The sequence below is a fragment of the Amblyomma americanum genome, chromosome 5 (assembly GCF_052857255.1).
Source record: "Amblyomma americanum isolate KBUSLIRL-KWMA chromosome 5, ASM5285725v1, whole genome shotgun sequence".
NCBI classification, from domain to species: domain Eukaryota; kingdom Metazoa; phylum Arthropoda; class Arachnida; order Ixodida; family Ixodidae; genus Amblyomma; species Amblyomma americanum.
In genome coordinates this window covers 16855442-16878790 of record NC_135501.1, presented here as the reverse complement: position 1 = coordinate 16878790, position 23349 = coordinate 16855442, and the positions used below count along the sequence as shown (strand labels likewise).

Genomic DNA, 23349 nt, shown 5'->3' with positions numbered 1-23349 from the left:
CCCAGTTTGTTGGGATCAGAAAAAACCAAGCTTACTTCGTATCGGGCCCCTACTCTTTTAAGCCGGTGAGACAGGGCGTGATTGTACGGTATAACCGCCAGCTCCCTTACTTTTGGACCACAGCTGAGTTCTGAAGGGAGCCCGGATGTCTTAAGCGTTTTAGACACTTTTCTCGCACAGGACACGATAAGAGCCTCCGGGTAACCTGCATCCCTCCACCTGCTGAACTGTGCGAGGAGGCTGGATCCCATTCTATGGGGGCGATTTCTTCAAGGTCATACCTATGCGGTTCTTAACAATACCAGTTTTCACAAGTTTAGAATAAGAACTGTAGTGGAGCAAGGGTTTCTCGCTCCGAGTGGAGTTCTGCGAACAGACATGCTCAGGATCAAAGGTTAATTTCAAATCCAGAAACTGCAATGATCTTTAATGAGGAACTTCATGTGTAAACTCTAGTCCTGACCCATTGCGGGAAAAAACATCCAGAACGTGGGAAATAATTCCCTGGAATGGAGACCTGCCTAGTACCAAAAAATCGTCGACATAGTGTAAAATGCGAGTGTTACTTCCGGCCAGCTCTTCCCCAACTAATCTATCAACCCTGCCAAGAAAAATGTTACAAAGAATGGGGGCTACTCTGGAGCCTATGCAGACCCCAGATTTTTGCAAACAAACCGGACGATTCCACTCGACATGCGTGTTGTTAAATAAAAAGCAACAGTTCCAGGAAGGACGCAGTACTAATGCCACAACTGTTTTGAAAACTGCATTCATCATTGTCATCTGTGATGCACTCCTGAACATACTGCATAAGTTGAACATGTGTGAGCGAAAAGAACAAATCAACCACATCAATACTAAAATCCAGGCAAGTGCGAGGATTATCTTTCAGAAGAAGGTTTGCAAGGGCTTCCGAGTTGGGAATAAGGAACGGGTCATTAACCTTAAGGACCGAAAGGTGCTTGAAAAGAAAAGTGGAAACAATCATTGGCCACGAGTTAAGCTCAGAAACGATGGTTCTGAAGGGCACGTTTGGTTTATGGGTTCTGGCTGTGAAGATAATTTCTAGCACAGAAGATTGAGCCCCCTTCACCTTTATTTCCCAACCCTCGAGACTAAAACTCTGAAGAAAAGCTAATGCCTTCTGCCTTCACAGAGATGAATTGGTTTAACAGCTCTAAAATTCTTTAGCACCGCATCATGTGCTTTCTTAAAAAAACACATTCTCAGAATGTACTACAAAAAATCTCTTTTTATCTGCTTGCATGGCGCGCATTCATTTTTCACATTTTTTCACATAAATAGTTAACTAAAGAGCGGTATTTGTTACATTGTCTATTCGTACAGCCGCCAGCGGCAACACCATCAATGCTCTCAGACACCCATCTAGGTCTCTCCTCAACGGGGGCTTTAGACGCAACGTGACGCGCGAAGGCCAATTTTTCAACAACTTTCATATCGGGTTCCAGGACATACATAGGTCCTGGACGTAAAGTCCTCTAATGATCGGGAGCCAAGTCGATGTCGCCGAGGATAAGAACCTTCCCTTCCGATGCAGGTCGTTTAGGAGGCTTGGGAAGAGAAGGGCATATGCCGTTCCATAGTAAGTCGGTAAGTTGGTCAGTGGTCCTGCACCAATCAGAATAGCACCGCGCGTTCTGGTGAGGATAACGGCCGCCGCATTTCGTCCATTGCACATCCTTGAAAAATCTGGCCTGGCGCCACAACTCGCTCTTCAAGATTTTGCAGACCCTTTTTGTACGGCTCTGCGAAGGTCACAATCAATCGCAAAGTGCCTGCATATCCCATAGGTAGGTATTATAGCGGAAATGCTATGACGCAGTGCGCGCTCTGCAAATGCATACGGCTTTGAATGGTGGCACCGAAGCTGGGTTTGAAACGTGCAGGTTGTAACACATAAAAGAACCCCAGGTACAAGATATGAACAGTAGAAGAACTGAGGATTGGGCGAGTTGGTGGTGATCTAACGTATTAAAATACAGCGCTAAAAACACAGGCAGAGGACGAGACTAGACACACAGAAGGCGCTGAACTTACAACTGAATTTTATTTGAAGTAAGTAAATTTATGTAATACACACACACACAAGTGTAAGGACGTCTTGTCAAACACAGATACACTGCAATCACCCACATGCAACAAAAAAAGATTATGCAACATATTTACAAGGCCTAGTGGTCTGGGCATCCGCTTCGGCTGCGGGAGGTGGTTGGTTCGAAACCCACCGCCGGACACCCACCGGTAAAAATGCGTAAAAGCCACCCCCGGCCTGGCGCCCGGCTTCTTCAGGGGTGTATGCTTGGAGGAGGCTCCGCAAACCCCGCTGCGCCCTTTTGGGAGGAAACCCAGCTTCGAACACTCAGCCTACAAAGGTGGTTCCTGTTTCACTCCCAAGTGAAGAGTTCGACTCAAAACTCGCACGCTCTAACCAGCGTCAAGTTCAACACTAAGGCCCCTCGTCAGAAGGGATTCAGAGTATCAATGCGGTCCTGGACAAGTCAGTTTTTTCCGGCTTTCAGACTTTGTAAGAAAAAAATGGCCACAAATGGGCACCGCACGAGGCGGATTTACGTTGTTTGACGGCGGAACTTATCCCGATCTGTCAAAGCAACTGTAGTCAAGACCCTTTTTCCCAAGCATTTCACCCCAGAAGAGCCAAGCACCAGGCCGGGGGAAATCTTTTACCCGTCAAAAACGGTACCCGGCGGCACTAGAGATCGAACCCAGCACCTCCCGAATGCGAGGTGGATGCTCTACCACAAGGCCACGCTTCGGTTCTTTCCATCCTACACTTGTGAAAACTGGTATTGTTAAGAACCGCATTGGTGTGGCCTTGAAGAAATCGCCCCCATAGAATGGGATCCAGCCTCCTCGCACAGGTCAGCAGGTGCAGGGATGCAGGTTACCCGGAGGCTCTTATCGTGTCCTGTGCGGAAAAAGTGTCTAAAACGCCGAAGACATCCGGGTTCCCCCCAAAACTCAACTCTGGTCCAAAAGAAAGGAAGTTGGCTTAGAAGAGTAGCGGCCCGAAACGGAGTAAGCTTGGTTTTTTCTGATCCGAATAAACTGGGAAAAGTAGAGGTTGCAGTGCACAGGAAAAATGAGGGAAAGAATAGTAAGAAACAATGCAAGATTCAGCATGGGAACAATTATGTTGCATGTTAGAAGGGCGTGGTTTATCCTATCCCTTTGTCTTGCAGGCATATATACATCGGACAGACCGGGTGGTGTATCAATTTTCGCCTGGCAGAGCATGACAATTCCGTCAGCCGCGAAGAAAATAGAAATGTAGCACAGCATTGTCTTGCGTTTAATTGTTCTCAGTTTTTTGTTGACATGACAGTGCTGTTTGCAGATGATGATCAGCGCACAAGAGAGATCGCTGAGGCATTCCCCATTCTCAGAAAGGGCGATGGATGCGTGAGAAAAACCTCGATTAACTTGCCAAGCAGGGAAAAGAGCTTGCTTCTTTGTGATTAGCGAAGTTGACGATAGCGCACGTGCTCGGAAATGTTTCATGTTCTTTTTTTTATCACATGTGGGTGATTGCAGTATATCTGTGTTTGACAAGGCGTGCTTGCACGAGTGTGCGTATTGCATAAATTGACTTAGTACTACGAATAAAATTCAGTTGTAAGTTCAGCGCCTCCTGTGTGTCTAGTCTCGTGCTCTGTCTCTGTTTTTAGCGCTGGTTTTTAATACGATGGATCACCACCAACTCGCCCAATCCTCAGTTCCTCCTAGTCCTCCCAGCTCGAGATGTCTTGCTGTCCCTGCGGAGGAGGGTCAGCACTGCAGCCGAAAAGGATGTGGGAGAGTGTGGCGGGAGGGTCACCACATAGGGAGAATGCAGGGGACGTGCCACAGTAGTGGGATAACAGCTGATGGGATAAGAGAAAGCTGGTCTGGCAGCGTCTGAATAGGATCTGTTGGGAGTGTGTAAGAGAGGGGTGGGAAGGAGGGTAAGTCCGACGGTCCAAACGGGGTGTGCGCCGCAAAGGTGTGCGCCCGCAAAGGTGTGCGCCCGCTCCCTCGAGAATCCTGGATCGAGGCTCTTCTGAGCCCGGCAAATCAAACCTCGGGGCAATTTGTTGGCAGCCTCGTTTCCAGGGTTTTGCAGATTGAGCCGACACCCACTGGAGCTCTACGTTGCGCGATAAATTTTGGGTTGGGGTGTTCAACAATTGCCAGGCAGGGGTGTGAATCCTGCCCCTTCCAAAGTTCGAAAGAGCCGTTTTGGAGTCACTGACGATGTATTGGAGCGTATGAATGTGAAAAGGCTTGGGCGATGGCGGTCTCGTCTGCCTCCTTGGGCGTAGAGCCCTTGGGAAAACGGTGTGTTAGGGGGTGGGGTAGGATTTCATTGTAGGCAACTGCTACCGCTTCATGCGTTGTACTTGCGGCGTTTACCCAAATGGCATCGTGGGCTTGCCCGTAATACTCGCACTTATGCAGGGCATTAGCGCGAGCGAATCGGCGAGGGATATGACATTGGGGATGGACGTTTGGAGGAAGGGGTTTCGTAACGAGAGGTGTATGGATGGGTCGAGGGATGGCTATAACGATTGACTGGTTAGCGGGTATGCTGATGCGAAGAAAGAAGAGTATAGGGCGGCCAGTGGCGCTCGCGGCAAGTCTAAGGTATTGTGTCTGAAGGTGTGCGTCATCTAATTTGTTCATATGGACGATGGGTGAAGAGGCTGTAGGTCTTCGTGTATACTGCGACCGACATCAATGGCGACTGCGGGAAGCCACGTCAACGGATCTCGATGGAAGCTATCGTGTTCGCACAATGTTTGAGAGGAGCACTGATATTGAACACCATAGTACTGATATCGATATAGCATGATACTGAAATCGCACACCACAGGGCAAGACAGTAGTAAACTACCAGTGGTGTGGACCAACGGAATCCTTCTGTGTTGTAGGAAATTAATCGTCTAAATACCACGTGATTTGGGTTATTGAGAGCTGGAGACATTTGCCTTTTCCATGCAGGCTGAAACTGGCTGCTACGAACGTCATTGTGCTCACGGATGAAGCTTCTATCCAAAAGTGCCTTTGCAAGAAAGTAGTCCTCAGCCGCCCTTCACAATGGACGGTGGAAGACAAAAACGCGGGTAAGTATGCTTGCGTGCGAAAAGTGGTTGGTTGTCACAGAATGGATGACGAGGTATCTCTCTTCTCGGTGGACACCTGATCAGTGCCATGAGGGAAGAGAGAATTAAGAGTGGAAGAACGAGAGAACGAGGCGCCGTAGTGGAGGGCTCCGAATAATGTCGCCCACTTCCGGATTTGCGTGTGTATATAAACACACACACACACACACACACACACACACACACACACACACACACACACACACACACACACACACACACACACACACACACACACACACACACACACACACACACACACACACACACACACACACACACACACACACACACACACACACACACACACACACACACACACACACACACACACACACACACACACACACACACACACACACACACACACACACACACACACACACACACACACACACACACACACACACACACACACACACACACACACACACACACACACACACACACACACACACACACACACACACACACACACACACACACACACACACACACACACACACACACACACACACACACACACACACACACACACACACACACACACACACACACACACACACACACACACACACACACACACACACACACACACACACACACACACACACACACACACACACACACACACACACACACACACACACACACACACACACACACACACACACACACACACACACACACACACACACACACACACACACACACACACACACACACACACACACACACACACACACACACACACACACACACACACACACACACACACACACACACACACACACACACACACACACACACACACACACACACACACACACACACACACACACACACACACACACACACACACACACACACACACACACACACACACACACACACACACACACACACACACACACACACACACACACACACACACACACACACACACACACACACACACACACACACACACACACACACACACACACACACACACACACACACACACACACACACACACACACACACACACATATATATATATATATATATATATGAAGGGAGCCAACAGTCACCGAAACCAAGGTGCATAGGGGAACGTTAATTTTTTTTCATGTGTTATGCTTATCAGTGGGATAATAATACTTAGAATAATAAATTGCTTAAAGAAAATTACTTATAAAGCAGCAATATATATATATATATATATATATATATATATATATATATATATGCATATATATATGTGTGAAGGAAGGCCTTATAAATTTCCTTAAATCAAACTTTAATTGAGGTATTTCTCTTAAAAGATATATACAAAGGTGCCAGAGTGCTTATAAAATGGGAGAAAAATGTATCAGAGCCTATAGAGATACAGCGGGGGCTCAGGCAAGGATGTCCTCTCTCTTTTGTTGTTCATGTTGTATCTGCAAGGGTTGGAGGCCAAGCTAGAGAGGAGCGGACTAGGCTTCAACCATTGTTTTTTCAAGCAAGAAGAATTTGAAAATAGCACGTGTGGTTCCTGTGTATAAAAAAGGTGATCGACTGTCAGTTTCAGATTATCGGCCTGTTTCCATAACATGCAGGTGCTGTAAGGTGTTGGAGCACATTGTAGCCGGCTACCTGCGAATGTTCCTGAGCGATCATAATCTTCTGTCTGATTGTCAACACGGGTTTAGGCAGGGTTTATCTACAGTTACTCAGACTGTTCTGGCTGTGCACGACTTTGCGCTGGTGCTTGATATGTCCGGGCAAACGGACGTGGTTTTCTTTGATTTTAGCAAGGCCTTTGATAAGGTGCCACATGGTAAACTTCTCTATAAGATGGAATGTATGGGTGTGCCTTTTTATCATTCAGGGGTTCAAGCATACCTTACAGACAGACGGCAATATGTAGAAATTATTAAGACCGCTTCAAGTGTTGTTAATGTTCAATCAGGAGTCCCCCAAGGAAGTGTGCTTGGGCCATTGTTGTTTTTAATATATGTTAATGATTTAGTTGCGGTCGTACCTGAAGATGTTTCTGTTAAGTTATTCGCAGACGACTGTGTTGTGTTTAAACAAATTTCATCCGAATATGACCACAGCTCTGTACAAAAAGCAGTTTTTGCCATTGAAGAATGGTGTCTTAAATGGGATATGGAACTTAATAGTGAAAAAACTGTTGTCTTACGTATAACTAGAAAAAAGTCTCCAAGTTTGCTGCCTTACCTTATTCGCGGTAGTAGGAGTTTGGAAGTTGAGCAATATAAATATTTAGGTATAACACTTGACAGTAAGTTAAAATGGTCGTCACACATTACTAATATTTCTACAGCCGCATTGAGAAAGCTATGGGTTTTACGAAGAAAGCTAAAAACTGCCCCAGCACACATGAAAAAATTGGCTTACGAAATTGTGTGCGGTCTTTACTTGAATATGCCTCAGTCGTTTGGGACCCGTACACGGAAAAGGACATAATGGTCCTTGAAAAAGTAAATAGGAAAGCGGTTAGGTTTATATACGGAAAATACAAAAGGGAAGACTCTCCATCGCAGTTAATGATGTCAAATAACATTCCTACACTAGAAGTCCGCGGAAAGATTATTAGATTGGTATTCTTGTTTAATAGTTTAACAGGTAAAAATAAACTGAAGCTTCCGGAGTGCATTAAGCGTCCTCTAGTGAGAAGGACTCGGAACGTTCTTGAACATTCACTTACTCCCCTTTTCGCCAATACTAACAATTTTAAATACAGTTTTTTCCCTAGAACAGTGCAAGATTGGAATGCGTTACAGGAATCTGTTTTTTCCTCGCAAAATTTTTCTGATGCGTTAAATCGTCTATTTACCTGCTAATATTGATTATATGTATGTTTTGTATACGTGTGCTGCTGATATTGTATAAGTTTATTCGTTTGGTCTATTCTTTTGGTATCCGTGCGCTGCTAACATTGTATAAGTTTATTCTTTTGGTTTTATTCTTTTGGTTTCCGTGTGCTGCTAATATTGAAATAACTTTATTCTTTTGGTTATGTAACATTATATGTTCACTCCTGCTTGGGCCAAGCAGTGGCCTGAAGTATTATGAAATAAATGAAATAATAAATAAATTGATTAAACAGTCTTTACCGGGACTAGTATACGCCGATGATATAGTGCTAATGGCTGACAACAAGGAAGGTTTACAGAAGTTGATAGACATATGTGATAAACATATTAGGTTTCAAGTTTAGTAAGGAAAAATCTGAAGTCATGATTTTTAAAGATGAGGTCGGCGAGCATAGAATACAGGAGTTCACGCTAGAAGTAGTGGATGAGTACAGGTATCTTGGGGTGTGGATAAATAACGGCGCTGAGTAACTGACAAAGCATGAAAAATATGTAATGAACAAAGCTAGTAGGAATGCAGCTGTCATGAAAAATAGGGCACTGTGAAATTACAATAGGTATGAAGTGCTAAGAGGGATCTGGAAAAGGGTGACGGTTCCTAACCTGACTTTTGGTAATACGGTCCTGTGCATGAGACCAGATGTTCAAGCAAGGAGCACATGGCAATACACCAAATCAGGGGGTACAGGGTAATATGGGATGGGCGTCGTTCGAGAGCAGAGAAGCTAGCAGTAAGATAGCATTTGAAGAGCGATTGAGAAAAATGGGGGAAAATCAGTGGGCTAGGAAAGTTTTCAGATACCTGTATATAAGGAATGTTGATACGAAATGGAGAAAGCGAACTATAAAATTCACAAGCAAATATCTGGACAGCAGTAGGAGGGCAAATCAGCAATTATCGGTTAAGGAAAAGGTTAAAGAAACAGAGCTCTGTGGAAAACAGGGATGCTGACAAAATCAGCACTGAGAGCATACAGGATTTTCAAGCAGGAAATTGCCAAAGAAAATATCTATGATAATTGTGGGGGAAGCACTTTGTTCTTTGAGGCCAGGACGGGAGTTTTGCGGACTAAGACATATAGAGTCAGGTACCACGAGATAGACACGTTATGCGTTGCGTGCGGAGAGGAGGAGGAAATGGCTGAACACTTGACACTTTTCTGTAAAGGGTTTCACCCTACAGTGGAAAGCAGCGGAGTCCAAGGCATTGGGGTTTAAGGACAGTGAAGGGAAAGTAGATTTTAAGCGGGTAGAAGTAACCAAGCGAAGGTTATCTGATTGGTGGCTAAAATCAAGAGAAGTGTAAAATTTCATGTCATGGCTAGGTGGCTTGAGCCACCGCCCGATTTAAAGGGTTCAGCCGTATCCATCCATCCATCCATCCATCCATCCATCCATCCATCCATCCATCCATCCATCCATCCATCCATCCATCCATCCATCCATCCATCCATCCATCCATCCATCCATCCATCCATCCATCCATCCATCCATCCATCCATCCATCCATCCATCCATCCATCCATCCATCCATCCATCCATCCATCCATCCATCCATCCATCCATCCATCCATCCATCCATCCATCCATCCATCCATCCATCCATCCATCCATCCATCCATCCATCCATCCATCCATCCATCCATCCATCCATCCATCCATCCATCCATCCATCCATCCATCCATCCATCCATCCATCCATCCATCCATCCATCCATCCATCCATCCATCCATCCATCCATCCATCCATCCATCCATCCATCCATCCATCCATCCATCCATCCATCCATCCATCCATCCATCCATCCATCCATCCATCCATCCATCCATCCATCCATCCATCCATCCATCCATCCATCCATCCATCCATCCATCCAACGTTCGCTTACACGTAATAAACATCTACCTACGAGAGCAGCAGATTGGATAGCCGTCGCCGTAGCTCAGTTGGTAGAGCACCGGATGCGATATTCGGACGACGTGGGTTCGGACTCCACCGGCGGCATGGTTGTTTTTTTCTGCTGCTTTATAAGTAGTTTTTTTTAAATCAAGCATTAATTGAGGTATTTTTCTCCCACAAATCCGCATTATAAATTAAAAAAAAACATTCCCCAATGCACCTTGGTTTCGGTGACTGTTGGCTTCCTTCATGTATTTGTCAAACGAGCCCCACATTTCCCTTAACTTGTCTGCGTGTATATATATATATATATATATATATATATAGTGGAAGCAGTCAGGGTTGCTCAACGGGCCAGTGAAAACTTGCACAGTGATAAGGTCACAACTGGTTCGATTATCTAGGTTTATTCACCAACGGTTTCAGACGGTAAAGTCTTTCGACTTTACCCTGATGAAGGACGGTCCACCGTCTGAGACCGCTGGTGAATAAATCTAGATAATCGAACCAGTTAAGACCTTTTCACTATATATATATATATATATATATATATATATATATATATATATATATATATATATATATATATATATATTATATATATATTATTTATTTAGTACATACTGCAGACCCTTTTCAGGGTCCAAGCAGGACAGGCATATATTCTTTAAACTCAAAAGATACAGAACACAATGAAAAGAAATATACATAAAAATGAGGAGACAAATTTTGCAAACTATTACGATGTCATAACATGGTTCCAATCGGATATTGTCCGCGGAAGAAACGAATATTTAAAACAGTCAGTTTTCGCAAAATACGGTGTCAATGAGTGAATGTGATGATGTCTGGTATAACGGGTGGTTAAGGGGGATATGTACTGTGAAGGATCCAAAGCAAACTTATGGTTAAGTAAAGAATAAAGAAACTCAAGGCGATATTTTCCTCTTCGCGTTTCAAATGTTTCAATATTGTTAGCCGCCATGAGGTCAATGGGGGAGTCGGTGATTTTAAATTTGGAATAGATAAACCTAACAGCTTTTCTTTGAACCCTTTCTAATTTATATATGTTAAGTTTAGTGAATGGGTCCAGAACAACCGAAGCATACTCAAGCTTTGGCCTGATGTAAGCGTTATACGTTAGCAGTTTTACATGAGAAGGTGAATTTCTTAGTTTATGCCTCAGAAAACAATGCTTTTTAAATGCAGAGGAGCATATGTTATCTATATGTGAGTTCCAGGAATGACCGCTTGTGATTGTTACACCTAGATATTTGTAGCTGTTAACCTGCTTTAGTGTTGATGATCCGAGTGTATAGACGTGGTTAATTGGGTTCTTTTTATGTGTTATTTGCATCGAAACTGTTTTTTCAGTGTTAAGAACCATGGAAAACTCACTGCACCAATCAACAACATTTCGAAGACACTGGTCAAGTTCGTTTTGATCGTTAGTACACGTAATTTGACGGAAAACGACACAATCATCAGCAAACAAGCGAATATGAGTTCCTGGAGTAACCACATTAACAATATCATTGATGTAAATCTGAAAAAGCAAAGGCCCCAAGACGCTTCCTTGGGGCACCCCAGAGGTGACTGGGAGACAACTGAAGCTGCACCCATCGACTGAAACAAATTGCACTCTATTCGTGAGGTAATCTTGAATCCAGGATATTAAAATGTCTGGAAGATTAATGTTTTTTAGTTTGTGAATGAGTTTTCCTTGGTGAACTTTATCAAATGCTTTGCTAAAATCCATAAATATGGTGTCTATTTGACCATTCATATCCAGTGTGTTAGCAAAAGTGTGTACTATTGTAACTAATTGTGTTATTGTAGAATAGCCCTTTCTAAACCCATGCTGAAAGTCGCTTAATATGAAGTGTTCTTCAAGAAATTTGTTAATATGTTTAGCAATAATATGTTCGAGCATTTTACAGCATGCGGTAGTTAAAGAAATAGGACGGTAATTTTGTAGTAATGTGCAGTCTCCTTTTTTAAAGATGGGAATAACTCGAGCAGTCTTCCATTCAACCGGAAGTTTTGATGACAGCAGAGATTTTTTTAACAACACAAAAAGAAACTTCGCAATTATTTCGGCATAGCGTCGCAAAAATACATTTGGTAAATTATCGGGACCAGAAGAAGTTTTAGGTTTCTGTTCTAAAAGCAAAGCAAATACACCAGGGAGGCTAAGAAAGTCAACCTCCGATACAGGAAAATATGACGCGCTTTGTACAGTTTGAACACCTGCTTCAGAGAATACGCTGTGAAAAAAATAATTAAAATGGCGTGCAATGTCAATCGGATCAGTCAATGTCTCTCCCTCCGCTGTTATTTTTGAGATATGTTTCTTGCTGTCACTCAGGAAGTTCCAAAATTTACTTGGGTCATTTTTAACAAAACTGGGTAACGTTGTGTTAAAGTACAAGTCTTTTGACTCACGAACCGCACGTTCAAGATTATTTTTAAGCGTTTCAATCTGACTTAACTGGTGTTTTTTTTTCTTAGATCTTTTTAGTTTTCGCTTCAGTTGAATAATCTTCCGCGTCATCCAAGGTGTGCGTTTGTGAACTTTTTTGCGTTTATTTGGAACGAAGGCATTTAGACAATATTGACACATTTCGACGAATCGCTCCCACAGCTTGCAGACATCATCATTATCATCGAAGCTCGATAAACAAGTTTCCATATGTTCAATCACTGCGGCATCATCAGCCCTAGAATAATCCTTGAAACATCGTACGTGACTGGCTTTTTTGTTGTGGTATGGGGACTTAACTAAATCTATCGATACGCTTACGAGGTGATGGTCTGAAATGCCTGTTTCGACCGATACAGTATGCATAGATTATTGACGGTTAGCAAAAACTAGGTCTAGTATAGAGGAAGATGTGCCTTGTACACGAGTAGGTTGATTTACAATTTGAGCTAAATCATGAGTAAGCATGACATCAAACAGAACGTCTGCACTGCTCCCAGATTTAGCACCGCCTTGTAAGCGGTCCCAGCACACATCTGGCAGATTGAAGTCACCTATTAACAGTATTTTCTTTTTTTTGGAAATGAGACAGGTGAAGTTGTAGCTTAATAAGATAGTCGGGTGTGGCATCTGGTGGCCTGTAGCAAGCATACAGGATGAAAGAATGACCCCAGCAAGAAATTTTTATGCAAAGGCATTCAAGGTCTGGAACATCATATACAAGGTCGCATTCTACAGAGTCTTTTAAGAGAATGGCTACTCCGCCACCCCTTGAGGTCCTGTCCTTGCGAACGACTTTATAATGAGAAGGAAATACCAGGTCATCTGCTAAGTCGTCATGTAACCATGTTTCCGTCAGGACTGATATGTGTGGGTCGAACTCCAGCAGTTTAAGTTCAAGCGAGTCTTTCTTGTTTGCAACGCTGCGTGCGTTAATGTTAACTATTCTCAAGCTTTTTATACTAGATTGGCCCGTGTTACTATGGCAAGACAAGCTATCTGTCTTAGTGAAGAAAGAAGCTGAGGTATATGAACCACTCACTTTATCGGTGAGCGGTTTCGCAAATGCGTACAACTTCGCGTCACGGGCCGACTTGCGCCGATACCGTCGTTTTTTTGAACCTTCACTTCATCATTTTTTTCGTAGTCCCAAACGTAAGGAATATTATTGGTATATAACTTATCAAACACCAAAGAAACCCTTTCTTTTTTATCTCGGTTCTGCTTCGCGCTATCCCATAGTTTCTTTCTGAGTTCACGAACGTTCTTTGAAAAGTCTTCGCCAATTGAATAATCTTTTCCCTTTAGTTTCTTTCCGTTCTTGAGTATCACAGTTTTATGCCTACTGTCTAAAAGTTTTAGGATTACAGGACGTGTTTTGTCAATTGCCGGTTTACCTAACCTATGTATCCGCTCAATAGGGATAGGGTCGAGTCCTAAAATATCATGAAAAATATCTTTGTTTACGGTTTCTTCAAGCGTTTCATTTGTTTCCTCTTCAGTTTCTGGGATGCCATATATGATCAAATTTGACCTCCTGCTATAATTTTCAAGCTGCTCAAGTCTTGCTTCAAACCTTTCAATTGTTGTACTCATACAACTAACCTGTTCATGGCAGGACATTACTCGGTTCTCAAGCCTGGACAGGGCATCTAATTTGTTCTCTATGTTCACTAATCTGTTCTCTTTCGTGTCTTTTATGTCAACTGCAATATCATTAAGCTGTTGTAAAATTCGGGTCATGTCAGGACCTGGGTTCGATTCAATGTCACCGGCTAACAATAATAATTTCCTCAGACAAAATGTGAAAACCTGTAGCAAGCAACAAAGCCGAGGGCTCTGCATTGCCAGATCATCCTCATTATTATCAGATATATGTATATTGTTACGAGGTGGCAAGCCAAGGAACAGGATGACATGACAGATAAAAATGATCTAATGGCTGCGGGCCTAGCCCGAGTGCTCCGTCCCGCCCCACTGCCCTCTTCTTCTTTTTCGTAACATTACCCGGGTACTTTGAGCGATCGTCCCGATCAATTGCTTGACTTCTGAATGTTGAAGGGACGATGAGCATGATCAGAAGGATAGAAGAAGATGAAAGGCTTGCCACCAAGATGAACGAATTGGCCTGATGAACTACGCAATCTATACTTGAAGCGTCACAATATCGCACCGGAAGACGAAATCTAGGTCTACCTTGACCTCCCCAAATAAAGCAAATTCCGTTTGGGATGTATCCTGTAAAGGCGCAACTCGACAGCGGGTAGACGTGCATCGTAATTTCTCTGATAGATGGCGCTAGGCGTCGATCGCTCCGCTAGGTGGAAAAGTTGGTTTACTTTTCGGAACCGTTCAGGGTTTTCTTCGCTGGCCCCGCTGGATGCGGAAAGTCTTTAGTTTTACGCACGGCTAATAAAGCTAACTCTTGTTACTTCAACGTCTTCCAGACAATGGCTGCCTTTTTTTTCTTTACTGCATGGAAGTACACCCACCGGGACCACCCTGACAGGCTTCAAGTCCGACTTAATGAGCTGGTATTACACAATCAGACAAGCATCCAGCAGTCACTTTGCCTGCACATCAAAATAATGTGATACACACGCATGCATCGAGGAGAGGGACCGAGGCAGGAGGTCGATCCTGCGCAGCATATACCCCCCGCACCATAGCTCACTGATCTCTGAACAGACTTCGATGGACGTGGCGACTCTTCCAAGGACTAAAAAGTCCTATGAGCACTAAAAGATCGCATGGAACTTAAGAACCTTCCATTGTAGGCAAACATTTCATAGCGTAAGACGTAATCTCAATGTCCTTTTTTGACAGCCTGTTGAAGAATGTTCCAAAAACACGGCATCAAGACAAAACACACAACAGTGATCAATAGCCTCTGACTGCTGACACAACCGACCGTTCGCAGATCATGGTACAGAAGTCGCATGAAGCGAAGGCTCGCTGGTTAGAGCTGAATAAAAACTGGATGTAGTGAATGTGTTGTGGCCTTTGACTTCGTTAAGTGTCTTTGTGCACTGAACCGCATATAGATGAGTAATTATGAGTATGCAAATTTTAAAACGGGACCCAATATCACATTGGAACGCAGCGCTATCGATATTGTAGAGATGAAAGTAAATGAGAACAGCTTGCGCTGAGGTATGATAGCTGGTGTTATGACCGTCTTCGGTTTGAGTTATGGTTTATAGAGTTCTACGTTTCAAAGCAACTCAGGCTATGAGGGATGCCGTAATGGAGGGATAATGTAATTTCCGTGACCTGGGGTTCTTTAACGTCCAGTGACATCGCACAGGCGTTGTGGATTATAATTTGGAGGACTGGCAGATGAAACGTCTAAAGATGTCAACTGGTCCGTACTCGACGCCCGGTGATAACAGGTAGGTTTGTCCTCTACGGGTGGCAGCGTGGGTGCAAATCTTGGCAACACGTTCGCGTTTCAGACTGGCAGGCAGTGGTGACAAGATCTGAATGCGTCATGTTTTGTGTGGGCGTCAACCATTGCGATGTCATGCAGCCCGTACCGCCCGAGCGCCTCTGATGCACTCGTCTGTGTGGTGTTATGGTCAAAGAATGCGACGCTAACGGATACGCAGACATCCTTTACGGCCACTCTTTCTGTCTTTTCTCTTTCGCTAGAAACTTCTTTCCTTTCCTCCGGCGTGATTGCAGTGCTCACCGATATATGAGACAGTTACCGCGCCTTTACTCTCCTCTAAAATTACCATCACAACAGACTCACAGCAGCCAATTCAGGGAGCAGTGTCACTGCAGCCCGTTCGCGATCTCCTCGGGCGGCGGGTTGGCAGTTTTCAGAGGCCTCCTAAAGATACGAGCGATTAATCCAAAGAGCTAAGCGTCGCGCCAAACGGGCGATAGCAATCCGTGGACTTCCTGGCAGCGCTGCAACAAGCTGTCGCGTTCCACTCTTAAAGGTGAAGGTTAGGCGTCCTCCAATTTCCTTTTGCCAGTGAACACGTCCACGCACCCACCGCTGGTTCTCGTAATGAGACCAGTGTGGTTTTACTGTTAACGGAGGATCTTTTAGAAAGACTCATTGTGGCCTGAGGGACGCAGTCAAGAAAAGTGAATTTAAATCAGCGAAAGAAGCGAGGGCAAGGTTACAGCACCGTTTTCAGACCATGATAGACCTTGGTTCCGGCCATTCCCTTACGAATCTCTCACTCTCCTTTTTGTACACACCTTGTTAAGAAGGCTAGATATTATGAAAAGATAGGTATTTTTCTCACAGTCCAAGAAACCCTCCTCAATTCCCTCCTCGCCGCCCCTGAAGTCTCGAACCGTTCATACAACCTGCGCTCATTTTGTTGCAGGATTCGTGGGTCTCAATGGCCACCTCTGGTGGGAAAATAGGCGGTTGTGCATGCAACTCCTGAACGACCTGGGGTACGGAAAGGCGCCAATGCACGCCCAGATACAGGCGAGTACATTACAATCGTCAATTTCAATTTCAGCACTAGGAGAGCCAATCCTCAGTCGTGTCACGGTGCATGCCAATTGTTCATAACAGGCGTGCAAAAATTGTTGATAGTACAATGTAAACCTAATTTAGCCTCAATGGGAGCATAAATCCCTCCCGTTGACTATTTAACTCCTTATCATAAAAAGTGCGAGCTGCGCTAAGAGGTGAAAGTGAGAAAATCCCCCTTTTTTCATGCCGTCTCGAAACCCAGGCGCAAAATGTAGCATTGACATAATTTTTTGCTCTTCCAAAATGAAGTCACCATCGTCATCATCACCAGCTTAACTACGCCCACTGCGGGTGGTACGCCTTGGCCGTATCTCTCTATGGATGGATGGATGGATGGATACGGCTGAACCCTTTACATCGGGCGGTGGCTCAAGCCACCTAGCCATGTCTTGTGAAATTTTACTCCTGTCTTGCTTTTAGCCACCAATCAGATAACCTTCGCTTGGTTACTTCTAACCTCTTAAAATCCACTTTCCCTTCACTATCCCTAAACCCCAATGCCTTGGGTAAGTCAGCCCCGCTGCCTTCCACTGTAGGGTGAAGCCCTTTACAGAAAAGTATCAAGTGTTCAGCCGTTTCCTCCTCCTCTCCGCACGCAATGCACAAAGTGTCTATCTCCTGGTACCTGACTCTATACTTCTTAGTCCGCAAAACTCCAGTCCTGGCCTCAAACAACAAAGAACTTCCCCTACAATTATCATAGATATTTTCTTTGACAATTTCCTGTTTAAAGGTCCGGTATGTTTCTAGTGCCGATTTCGTCAGCATCCCTGTTTTCCACAAAGCTCTCTCTGTTCCTTTAACCTTTTTCTTAACCGATAATTGCTGATTTGCCCCCTTACTGCTGTCCAGATATTTGCTTGTGAATTTTCTAGTTCGCTTTCTCCATTTCGTGTCAACATTCTTTATATACAGGTATCTGAAAACTTTCCTAGCCCACCGCTTTTCCTCCATCCTTCTCAATCGTTCCTCAAATGCTATCTTACTGCTAGCCTCTCTGCTCTCGAAAGACGCCCATCCCATATCACCCTGTACCCCCTGATTTGGTGTATTGCCATGTGCTCCCAAAGCTAACCTCCCTACTCCCCGTTGCCTAATTTCCAGCCTTGCTTGAACATCTGGCCTCATACACAGGACCGCATTCCCGAAGGTCAGGCTAGGGACCATCACCCCTTTCCAGATCCCTCTTACCACCTCATACCTATTGTAATTCCACAGTGCCCTATTTTTCATGACAGCTGCATTCCTACTAGCTTTATTCATTACATATTTTTCATGCTCTGTCAGATACTCAACACTGTTATTTATCCACACCCCAAGATACTTGTACTCATTCACTACCTTTAGCACGAACTCCTGTATTCTATGCTCGCCGCCCTCTTCATTATATGTCATGACTGCAGATTTTTCCTTACTATACTTGAAGCCTAATCTATCTCCCTCTGTACTGCATATGTCTAACAACTTCTGCAGGTCTTCCTTGTTGTCAGCCATTATCACTATATCGTCCGCATATATTAGTCCCGGTAATGTCTGTTTAATCAATTCGCCTTGCTTGAAAAAAGATAGGTTGAAACCTAGTCCGCTCCCCTCTAGCTTGGCCTCCAAAGCTTGCAGGTACAACATGAACAACAAAGGGGACAGAGGACATCCTTGTCTAAGCCCCCGCTGTATCTCTACAGGCCCTGATACATTTTTTTCCCATTTTATGAGCACTCTGTTACCTCTATATATATCTTTTAAAAGATTAATTACTCCATTTTCCACATCCAATGTGCCCAATATGTCCCACAAATGCTCCTGAGTAACGTTGTCATAGGCTCCCCTAATATCCAGAAATGCTAGCAATAAGAGCCTATGTTCCTTTTCCGCAATTTCTATACACTGTGTCAATGAAAATAGATTGTCCTCCAACCTCCTTTGTTTCCGGAACCCATTCTGTAGTTCCCCTAGCACCCCCTCGTTCTCCACCCAAGCCTGCAGTCTATCCTTTATAATTTGCATCACCACCCTGTAAACCACAGACGTCACTGTTATGGGGCGATAGTTACTTACGTCTGCTTTGTCCCCCTTTCCCTTATATATCATGTTCATTCTACTTAATCGCCATTCATCGGGGACTTTCTCATCCACTATCATTTTGTTCACTACCTGTATTAATGTTTGCTTGGATTTTGGTCCTAACTTCTTTATCAACATAATCGGGATACCATCTGGTCCTGTTGATGTGCCACTAGGAACCTTCTTCTCTGCCCTTTCCCACTCTCCTTGCTCAAGTGAAGCTATTGCTGTAACCGGTCTATCCTCCTTCGATAAATTATGTACCATGTGCTTTGCTGAAAATTTTTCCGTCATCCTTGTTCCTATGTGTTTTATTGCTTCATCCCCTTCTAGTCGAATACCCTCATCTGTAACAATAAACCTTTGTTCTAGCCTAGTTTTATTACTCATTGCATTTAGATGTTTCCAGAATTTTTGGGCTGCTTTTCTATCCTTTTTATTTACTTTTGACATCCATTGGGCACCCTTTCTTCTAATTTTCTCATTAATCAAATAGGATGCGTCCCTTCTACACTTTATGAAGGTATCCCATTTTCTGTCTACATCGGGTTTTGGTTCCCCCCTCTTCTTGGAATATCTGTGTTCCCAGGATGCTTCCTTGCGCTTTTCTATTGCCCTCTTGACCTCCTCATCCCACCAACTCTTGGGTTTGCATCTTTTCCCTTTTAGCTTTACTCCCACCTTAGCTAGCTCTAGCTCCAGTAATCGAGTTAATTTGGTATAAGTCCATTCTGTTTCACTATCCTCAAAAATTACTTTCTCGATTTGTTTGGCTGCTACTTCCAATTGCTTTTCTGAGTAAAAATTTCCCCCCGATTGTTTATCTTGATTCAGTCCTACATTGCTTTTTCTTCTGAAGCTCAACTTGATACGCTTGTGGTCACTACCTAGACTTCTGGAACCATCTTCATCTATGCTCATTACCCCTAATCTGTTATACATCCTCTGTGACATTAGTGCATAATCTATCGTCGAGTGCAGACTCCCCGCCTCCCATGTTATGAGCCCTTCACACTTCTCGGTGCTGTTGCATACAACTAAATCATGCCTGTCACACATGTCCTGCAGCATGCTTCCTGTCGAATCCGTGTACCCATCCAGGTCTTCTATGTGTGCATTCATGTCGCCTAATATAATTATCTCGCCCTGTCCTCCTAGCTCATCAATGTCGCTTGCAATACATTCTAACATTTTCCTGTTTTCCTCTTTGGCATTAACCCCTGTCCACAGGTATACAAAGCCAAGGAGTGTTTGCTTGCCTGCCACTGTTCCTTTTAGCCATAAATGTTCCCTGAATCCCAGTCTAACCCTTTAAAAATTCATACTTTTATGAATGAATGCCCCAATTCCACCTGCCTTTCTGCTGCCCTCTGTTCTATTGCAATATTCCCATGCGTAGTCTGGGTTACAGGGTGGTTGCTCCATGTCTCTAAGATGTGTTTCCGCTAAACCATATACCATTAATTCCTCCTGTCTTAACTGTTCTTCTATTTCCTCCCATTTCAGTCTATTCCTGCCACCTTGCATGTTAATGAAACCTATATCTGAATTAACTTGGCCCTGGCGCTTGCGTCTCTTTCTTCCCCTATGGTTCCATTGTCCGTTTGATCTTAATTCTTCCTTCTCTACACTGGTTCCTTCAGAGCTCTGGGTCCCCCCAAAAAAGCTGTTGCCTGGCGACCTATCCTACTACCCACCTTGTTGCCAGTGGCACCACCGTAGTGGATGCCATCCTGTGCAAAAGGGTGGGGCCTAACCTCGTACACTTCCCTGTTGACCTCCATCACCTCGTATCTTAGTCGTCGACTCAATAGCTTAATTACCCGATTAGTCTCCATGACCCTCCTTTCCGTTTCGCGAGCCTGCCTCTGGACCTCTGGGATTGTGCATATGGTCACATGCACACTCTCAGAGGCCTCTCTAAGCCTACGCATCCCCACCTCCAACTGCGTCTCAAGATTCTGGCTCCTCCCCTGCAGTACATCATTGAGACCAGCATGGATGACCACAAGGTGTTCGCCATCCATGCTACCCACCACCACCTCCCGGGCTCTGGCCATTGCATCCACCACGCACTTTCCCGACTGAGCCTCCACCTGCACCCGCCTGTCTGCCTTCACTGCCGTCAGAACGCCTCCCTCAACCCTCGCTACATTCGAGTCCCCGACCACCAGAACTCTCCTGTGCCCCAAACGTTCGCTTCCTAATTCCATCTGTTGGCCTCCGGATCGCTCTAGCTGACTCTCCTGCCGCTGTACGCTATTGTCGCGAGTTTCCATGCCCGCTTTAACCTTTTTCATGCTCGCTGCACTACAGCACTGTACGATCGACGAGCCTCGTCCTCCACCTGACACTTCTCCGAACTGGGGTGCCCAGCCGGCCGCGACCTGAGCGCTTCAACCTGTTTTTCTAGCTGGGTCCGCTTTTCCCGCTCTTCTTTAATCTCGCCCACCATTCTCTTCAACAGGGCGGCATTATTCTCCTCCTTTTTAATCAAATCGGCGACCTGAGCTTCCAGCTTAATCCGATCCTCTCGTTCGACCTGCCGGTCCGCATTAAGTGCATTAAACCCAGCTTCCCATTCCCCTTTTAACGCATGAACGGCGTCCCCAAACCGCTTGCACATCTTACACACGAAGCTAGCCTCACCCGCCTCGGCTAAGCTCCCGAACCCTGTCTCATCTAAGTAGCACCAACGGTCGCACTCCTGGCACTGTACTAACTCCCCGTCCTTGTCCTCCTTAACTTTCCTAGCTTGCCGACCCATCGTCCGGCCGACTACGCCTTGTGAAAGCCCGCCAAAATTCCTATGCTTAAAAACCCGAAAAGAATATTGCCACCTAGTGTTGCCAGGTGGCGCAAGCTGTCCGCGAAGACGATGAGGTTGGGATCGGGCTATCGCGGATCGGCCGCCATTACCGTCTCCTCTTGCCGACTCCAGCTGTTGAAGCGTCTCTCCGTGAGAACTCCGTGACAATTTGGTGGAGCCTGCTGGGTACGAGTATCCCATGCAAGAAACCCCTCCAGGGAGCCGTGCCGCCAGCCCTGCGCCGATTGACACCCCGGTACACCGCTTCAGCCGGAGGCTGCAGGGACTTTCACCGGAGCTTGGACCACTCGCGACAGTCATGATACCAGCCACCGGTATTCTCACGCAAGCTGCCGGTGCTACACCTGCCCACTATACCTTGCAGACCCCGCGGGTTCCCAAGGCCTTCCACGGGGACCTTTTCGAAGACGTGGAGGACTGGTTCCTTCACTTCGAGCGTGTGGCTGCTTATAACCAGTGGGACGACGCCGCGAAACTAAGAAACGTCTACTTTAGCCTAGAGGATGGCGCCCGCACGTGGTTTGAGAACCGTGAGGAAGTTCTAACTTCCTGGCGAGAGTTTCGCCGTCGCCTGCTGGAGGCCTACACCAGCGCGGATCGCCGCGAAAGAGCGGAGCGGGCAATCCAGTCCCGCGTCCAGCTACCGAACGAAAGCGTACAAATGTACGTCGAGGACATGACGCGGCTCTTCAGGAGAGCTGATCCTGCCATGCCTGAAGAGAAGAAACTTCGGCACTTAATGAGAGGCGTCAAAGAGCAGCTGTTCGCAGGCCTCGTGCGCAGCCCACCATCTACAGTTGCTGCATTTCTTTCGGAAGCCACAACGATGGAGAAGGTCCTGCAACAGCGTTGCGCCAGTTACGACCGGCCCGTGCATGCTGCTGCAGTCACATCATCGTTTGCCACCATCGGACAGCATCCTGATGATTTGCGGGAACTTATTCGCACAATCGTGCGTGAGGAGCTTCACAAATTTTGTAGCCCGTCGCAGCCTGCGCTCGGTTCCATCTCCGCTCTTGTACGAGAGGAGGTGCAACAGGCGTTCCGGGGCCCTGTTCCTGTGGTCGACGTACCACCTCTGCCTGGGGACTACCACCGTCCGACGTACGCCGAAGTTGCAAGGCGTCCGGCTCCCGCTTCGCCGCCACCAATTCACGCCACGCCTCAAGCCCCGCGGCCCTCTGTGCAACCGGTGCAGTACTTCGAGGATCGTCGAGCACCCCTCCGAAAGGCCGACGTTTGGCGTGCACCTAACCGACGACCGCTCTGTTTTCACTGCGGAGAGCCAGGTCATCTTTATCGAAATTGTTATTACCGACGCATCGGCATCCAAGGTTTCCGCACCGACTCACCGAGACCCCGTCAAGGTGAACGACCCCCTGAAATTGAAGAATTCCTTGCGGACCAGCGCAATCCATCCCGAGCGCAGCGGCAGTCGCGCTCACCCTCACCGAGGCGCTCTTCCCCGACACCTCCCGGCTTCTCGCGAGCGGCACCGGGCCGATCGCCAAGTCCTCGTCGGGAA

General features: G+C 45.6%; 1 protein-coding gene across 1 annotated transcript in view; it reads left to right on the top strand.

Moving 5' to 3' along the window:
- LOC144133721 (cytochrome P450 2J4-like) overlaps positions 1-23349 on the top strand; it is a 443483-nt gene that overhangs the window by 69880 nt on the left and 350254 nt on the right. Inside the window, exons 2-3 of the mRNA XM_077666855.1 lie at positions 5020-5141; positions 16776-16882. Of these exons, the coding sequence (XP_077522981.1) occupies positions 5020-5141; positions 16776-16882 (229 nt within the window). The remainder of the gene's footprint in view (positions 1-5019; positions 5142-16775; positions 16883-23349) is intronic.